The sequence below is a fragment of the Brachycentrus maculatus genome, unplaced genomic scaffold, assembly GCF_059751285.1.
Source record: "Brachycentrus maculatus isolate JH-2025_06_01 unplaced genomic scaffold, ASM5975128v1 h1tg000757l, whole genome shotgun sequence".
Classification (NCBI taxonomy): Eukaryota; Metazoa; Arthropoda; class Insecta; order Trichoptera; family Brachycentridae; genus Brachycentrus; species Brachycentrus maculatus.
Genome location: NW_028281487.1, coordinates 260,765 through 268,166, shown reverse-complemented (window position 1 = coordinate 268,166; position 7,402 = coordinate 260,765). Strand labels below are relative to the sequence as shown.

The window sequence follows — 7,402 nt, the reverse complement described above, 5'->3', positions numbered from 1 at the left end:
TTGTTTGCTCATAAAAAGATATGAAACCCAGCTTTATTAAAATAATTTTATTTAAAATTTTCAAGAATGCAAAAAAAACTTATGTGGTAAAACGGTATACGAACAAAAGAACAAAAAACCTTATAGCGGAAAACCAAAAATGAAACAATTTTTATGTTTTGTCATTGTTTTTATTTATTTGGGTGGTTTGGTCATTCCATTTTTTGATCCTCTTCAAATTCTTACCTGATTTGTTTTATTTTATTTTATATCATTTTTTGACACCTCAACATATGTAGCTGAAGAAGAATATGGATGTCGGGGAATTTGCGAGTCTTACGACCGTCATAGACTGGTTTAACTGATCACTTTACACACGTGTAACATTCACCAATTCTTCTCACGATTAAAAACAATAGTACTCAAATTCTTGAAAAAGCTTTGTGAACAAGTATTTGGACATACTCAAAATGTAGTTTATTTAATTTAAAATTGAAATCTAGTTATATTACTTAACACGATATGATCAGAATAAATCAAGAACAAACTACAAAAACGGAAAAAGTTTTAAATTCAATATTTTTATTTATTAGACACTCTATTATATTCGTAAAAATCACTTCAACAAAAACTTTGTAACATTTGGCTAGAATAAGTTATATTATATCATAAAAAGGTTTTAATCGCAAAACCAAAAGAGGTTTAAAAGAGCTCATTATATTTCAAATACAAGGCCTCGATGTCTTGGCTCCTATTATCAATTAAGAATATTTGAAATATTTAATCATTTATTCTGCAATTACATCTTTAAACTAACGTTTATACGGGTTTTCACTTCAAAACAAACTATTTACTAATCAAATTGGACGTTATATTGTACTTTATAAATAAGTAACAATTAAAAAAAAATGTATCGCACCCCTAGATCAAAAGAGTATCAACTCAATAAAACTGTTTTTTCAGGAGAAACGAAAAACGTAGAGTAATGTCGCCTTATGTAATAGAAGTTTCCTGTTTTCTTTTATAAATGGACAATACATATTAAAGAATATTTACATTAAAATATTTCATACTAACTTACTAATTAACCATCACGCCGCTTCCCGAAGGGGTAAGCAGAGAGAATCGAACTCTTTTATTCATCAAAAAGAATATATAGTGCTTTATTTTGAAGATTATTTAAGCCATTGACAAATCGATAAATTGATATACACGTCTTCGTTTATAGAATCCGAATAAGTGATTATCTAAAAATCTCAATTTTTGAGTTGATACAGTTTTTATCTAGGTGTGCGATATATTCAAAGTAGTATTCATGATTCAAAGCAGTATTGAAAATGTTGTCTGAAAACTTGTATAAACTAGCAAAAAATACAACGAGGTATCTCAAATTAAAAAAATCCTTTTTCATAGCTATACAATAAAAGAACAACAAAAAAACACTTAATTTTTTTTGGTAAGGTTGAGATTTTTACAATAAAAAAAGCAGAATAAATTATGTAAAGAAAAAACTCATTAAAAACTCTTTTGTTCACTTCTTATGAACCGTTTGAATTATCATTAACGCATAATTATTATCATGTACGCATTGGCATGTCTCATTACGGATTTTTTCTCAAACAGCAAGTCCTATTCAAACCGAATTTAATGATGCATACTCGTAGAATTTTTTTTTTATTTTAAATAAATCAATTAAGCTTAGATTAGTGTGTATAACGTTGTATAGATATATTTTTTTGCGCGATTGATTCTTCCGTTTTTTTAAGTATTTTTTTTATGCACAAGTATTCGAAGCTATCAATATAATATACAAAAGATATGTCAATAGGCACCTATACACCTATTCTATGTAATAAAAAATTAAAGTTATGGAACCAAGCACTATAAGGAAATAAAAATAAAAATAAAACTTTTTTAGAAATTTCTCAAAACCTACGATTGTTTTATTGAGATTATGAGAACATTTTAAGTGTGTCCAAGTGTGGGGTTGCCAATCATGAGTAGAATTACAACTTATGACGGTCGTAGTCTCCGTTAATGCCCAGACTTCCAACTTTTTCTTCATCTATGTCGAGATGTCGAAAAATCATACAAAAAATAACTCCTAATTGGAGATAATCCAGATTTGGGAACAAATATTTGGACACACTTAAAATGTTCTCATAATATACTTACTAAACTTATTTCTTCAATACGAAAACGGTGTTTTAAGAAAAAGAAAAAACAATTACGTTAGATGTTACCTGGGCTATAGAAAATTATTTTTTTATTTATCGTATGTTGGGCTTTAACGCGCTATCTTTCACCTTAATTTTAACCCATTCATCCATTTGAATTGTCCAATTGATTCGCGCATTATTATAATTAAAAATAAACCGAAGGCTTTGAGAATTGCACCATAGCATAGAAGCGAAATCTATGGCAAAAAATCTACCGAATACACACATGGCCTTATGGCAAACGTATGTTAAATTATGGTCAGTTGAATAACAATTGTTGGATGAATCATATTCACATGTGAATTTAATTTTGGCTTTGCATTACTAACGAATTCATGTATTGAAGTAGTATTAACCATAGTACGTATGGTCAACGACCTCCACTATTTCCAAGTCAAATGACTTTCAAATATTAAAACATATATTAAAATAAAAAAAAGTCTCTAAAGTGTGTACATATAATTAAGAAGGTTTGTGTATATACGTAGGGTGTTTTTTAAATGAATTGATGATGGCACCGTGTGGCATGTTGTGCCACCTTGTTGAAACCACAGCTCTGTCACATCAATACCATTCAACTGAGGTACGAAGAAGTTAGTAATCATGGTTCTGTAGCGCCCTCTATTGACCGTATCATTCTTGCCGGCATCGTCTTTAAAAAATATGGGCCGATGATTCCACCTGCCTATAAAGCACACCAAACAGTGACTTAAAATGGATATAACAGGCAACAAAGACTTCTGGGTTTTCTCCACTCCAAATTCGGCAATTCTGCTCATGGATAAAGCTATTTAACCAAAAATATGCCTCATCGATGATAAAAAAATTGCGTTGAAAAAGAGGATAAAGCTCAATATTGTTTTTGGCTCATTCACTTAACCTACGACGCGCATAATGGTCATTCAGTCTATTAATGGTGAAATGGCATAATGTACTGGCTACAAATGAACTGTCAACTGTAAAATTGACAGTCTTCAGGATCAACGCTGCCGGTTTAATAACCAAAGCTCTAAATAAAACACCCATTGTCAGAGCTTTTAGTTATCGTGTAGGTTCTAGGCTTAATTCTGGACTATATTTATTTATTTATTTAAACATAATACTTACATAAGTCACATATACAATATTCGCGATGAGTAATTTCCATGAATCATTTTAGGACATGGGAAAAAGGTTAAGAAGACTGAAAAACAAATAAGAAAGACCTGACCGCTTTCAAATATTAGACATACCTGATCATGCCAAGTTTTTCTCGGTCTTTCTTTCCTCTACTCCTTTTTTCAAATACATTCGCTTCATAAATGTGTTTTGGCGTTATTTCCTCACTCATTCATTCCACATGTCATTCAACCATCTTAACGCAACTTACTTATTTTTTTAGATAATTGTAATAAATACTATAAATCATTTTTTCCTCTTGTAATTAACATATCGCTCACTCCTTCCAACAATAACATTGGTCAAAAAACTTGATTTTTCAGGAGATTGTTTTTAAAGTTTAAAAATTTTATAAAAAGTATTAAAAATAAATATCAAGCCACTCATAACTTTTGACTGTGCAACAGATCTTTTAGGTAAAACCTGAATGTTTTTTTCTCCATTTGAAAAATATTTATGATATTTAAAAAAATAATCAAGCAAAAACTTTTCTTCAAAATGCAAAAACAACACTTTCTGCCCTGTAGCGGGTAAATATTAAGTTGAAAAAATGTCGCTTTTGCTGGGATATAGAAAATTTTCTGGGCATTCCTAAAACATCCACAACTGAAAATTTACGATTTTTGATATTTGACGTTGTTGAAAGGAGTGAGCGATATACCATACATAAAGCAAAATAATTTTTAATATGGGATTTTAAAAATAAAAACACTAGTTTTTGATTATTTATAAATTTTATATTTACAATATGGTTTCCATAATTTTCACATAATACAATGAAGAATTTAATAAATATTTATTTTGAGTTAGAAAATATTTATAATAATTGTTTACATTACTTATAGAACAGACATCTTTATAGATACTCATTCTTTTATTCAAACCATTTTTTATAAGTTTTTTTTCAAAAGTGGTCAAGTTCAAATCTGTTTTCACAATAGTCCAAAACAAAAAAAAAATTAATGACCTATTTTTTAAATATAAAAAACATCAAAAGTTACAGAAAAAATTTGTTAAAACTGAGTTATTTTCACATTTTCAGAAATAATCCAATGTTTTTGAGGTACATACATTAAGGGAACTTAAAAACCATCATATAAAATATATTTTTTTACATAACTGACCACGTTTTAAAATTAGCCCCTGATTCGAAAAATATTAAAATTAAATTTAAATTAAAAAAAAATAATTTTTAAGCAATTTTCTCATTTTATAAGCCAAGTTATAAAAGTCTTTGATCGTACAACTTAACAAATAAATAATCGTTTTAAATGAAGACGTAATTAATTTTCTTTGTACATTTGAATTAAATTCAATACTGTCTACTATTAATACAACACTATTAATAAATTAAGTACCTACCAATTTACACAAAACTAAAAAAATTTAAATTAACCATATTTCTCCCTATTTTTTATTTATATACAATATTATCACATTTAAATGATATAAAACTTGATTATTTACAATAATCCATTTCTTATACATGGCGCAAAATCAATTACCCTATAGGAAGGTTTTATAATTATTGCAAATGGCGTTGTACGTCAATCATATTTGACACTTGTTAACTAAACAGCTGCAGTATACAAACAAATTTACAGTGGTGCAAAAGAAATCATCCAATGTTGTTTTTCCATTACTTTTTTTTCTGAAAAGTGGAAATGGTGATATCCGTCAAGTGTCTGCCGCCAGTGTTGATCGACATTTGTGCCCATTTTATCAATTTGTTTGTATACTGCAGCTGTCTAGTTCACAAATTTCAAATAATACTGACGTACGACACCATTTGCAAAAATTACAGCATTTTTCGATAGTTTGATTCATTTTGTGTCACCCTAAATTTAACGAACCTTCAAACCCTAATCTGACGAACAAAAATATATTGAAGTTTGTCACGGTTAGGAGGTATCTAACTAACATTATAATTTTATTGGAAGATTAAAAAAAACTTATGCTTTAAGTTGAAGGTCGAACGAAATAGATTGGAGCATTAGAGTATAAATATAGAAACTTTATTTGGATCCCAAATTTGCCAGATGCTATGTATGTTCTCGTTTATTTAAATGAATATATTTTTTTAAAGAATATTTATGCCCACGAGGTAGACTCTAACAATTATTTACCACACCGTAAATCTTGAAATCATGGGTATGTTTCAATAATGATTTATTTCAAAATAAATTTAAAAAAAAATATTTACTAGTCATTTTTCACTCTAATATTTATTTAATATTAACTTGTACTGGTCATTGAAGCGCAGGAGTGATCACTTTGCCCTCGGTAAGTAGCGATCAAGATAAAACAGCTTCAATACGATGCAGTGCCCTATGCACCATTGAGTGCGGATAGGGGTCAAAAGTCTGAAGTCTGCGATTATTTATTTAATTAAGTGAAAATAAAATCTATCGATTAATTTTCAGTTGAATTTGTTAAAATGCTTTTTCTTATTTACATTCAGGGGACATTTTCAAAAAGATTCACTGATGGAGAAAATTTTTGTCAAACAATTGTCAAATGATATCTTAAAATAATGCTGCCTTTATTTAACAGTACATTTTAGTATTTTTAGTATATTTGTAATAAATAGAGACTGCCTTATTTTTATACACGTGCTTTCACTGTTATTCATATATTATATTATCACAAATACAACAGTCAAATCATGATATAGAAATTTTGACACACTGCATATAGGGTGTTAAAAAAGGGAGTATTACAAATTTGATTTAAAGCATTAATCTTTTCTGTTATTTTTTTCGAGTGTGGTCAGATTTTAGGATGATCTTATAATCTCTTTCTCTTCTCCAATGCCTTGATGTCATGTCTGAAATATAATCGCTCGTTGGATAACATCTTAATTATCGTGTTTTTTTACTAAGTTTTACATGATTAGTTTTCTTATCCTGATTCCAATTTTACTATTATTTTCTTTAAATATATTTTTACCAAGCGATTTTTACCACTTTAAACATGTTATAAACCTGGTTATTAATCAACATTTTAACTAGTACATTTTGGTAGAAAAAACTTAGCTCTTTAAGCGATTGTATCGTTACTCCAAATGCGTTGTATTGTGAATAAATATGTTTGAAAGAAAAATAACAAGCTTACAGCTAAATTTTATCTTTACAATTCTCTTCACAATAATTTGTAATTTGTGATAATTCTCTTCACAATAATTTGTTATTTGTGATAATTCTCTTCATAATAATTTAAAAATAATTCTATTCTCAATACTTTGGCCGTCGCGCGTCGTTGGATTTCACTCACAAATCTTAAAAATTAAGATATATTACATATAACCTCGTAACAAAGCTAATATTACATAATTTTAAATTTTTTTGCTGTCAGATTCCTCTTGTTTACTAAAGTTACTTGATATTGTTTCTGAAAAATAAAAAATAAATAAAAATTAGTAATTTTATGAATTAAATTTTATGTATTTTATAAATAAGAGAAAACTTTAGGAAATTGGCTAAATTCTGAAATTACTCGTACCCAGTTTCCTTTGTTTCCTTTCCCTCTGTTGTTAAAATTTCCTGAGTCGTGTTTATTGAATCGGGCAAATTTTTTAATTCTGGAAATTATTATCATAAATTTGCATAAATTTAAAAAAATATTTTTAAATCGACTTTTATGCCTCCTTAAATAATTTTTTAAAAATCGTTCGCTAGTTCGCAATAATAAATTTTATATAATTATGTAGATTGCCCAGAGCTTTTATCACTTTTGAATTTTAGATTCCTAGTTTATATATATATATATATATATATATATATATATATATATATATATATATATATATATATATATATATATATATATATATATATATATATATATATATATATATATATATATATATATATATATATATATATATATATATATATATATATATATATATATATTTATATATATATATATATATATATATATATATATATATATATATATATATATATATATATATATATATATATATATATATATATATATATATGTATATATTTTAAAAATTACAAATACATATGTGTGTGTGT

General features: G+C 27.1%; 1 protein-coding gene across 2 annotated transcripts in view; it reads right to left on the bottom strand.

Moving 5' to 3' along the window:
• Nucleotides 1–6,099: 6,099 nt before the first annotated feature.
• Nucleotides 6,100–7,402, bottom strand: part of LOC148300279 (putative inorganic phosphate cotransporter) — a 43,449-nt gene continuing 42,146 nt past the window's right edge. Inside the window, exons 11-12 of one of the 2 annotated variants that reach the window (XM_088275017.1) lie at nucleotides 6,858–6,936; nucleotides 6,100–6,746 (exon numbers count right to left, since the gene is read on the bottom strand). In XM_088275017.1, the coding sequence (XP_088131143.1) occupies nucleotides 6,731–6,746; nucleotides 6,858–6,936 (95 nt within the window). In that variant the 3' untranslated portion in view covers nucleotides 6,100–6,730. The remainder of the gene's footprint in view (nucleotides 6,747–6,857; nucleotides 6,937–7,402) is intronic. The other variant, XM_088275018.1, reaches the window with a different exon arrangement.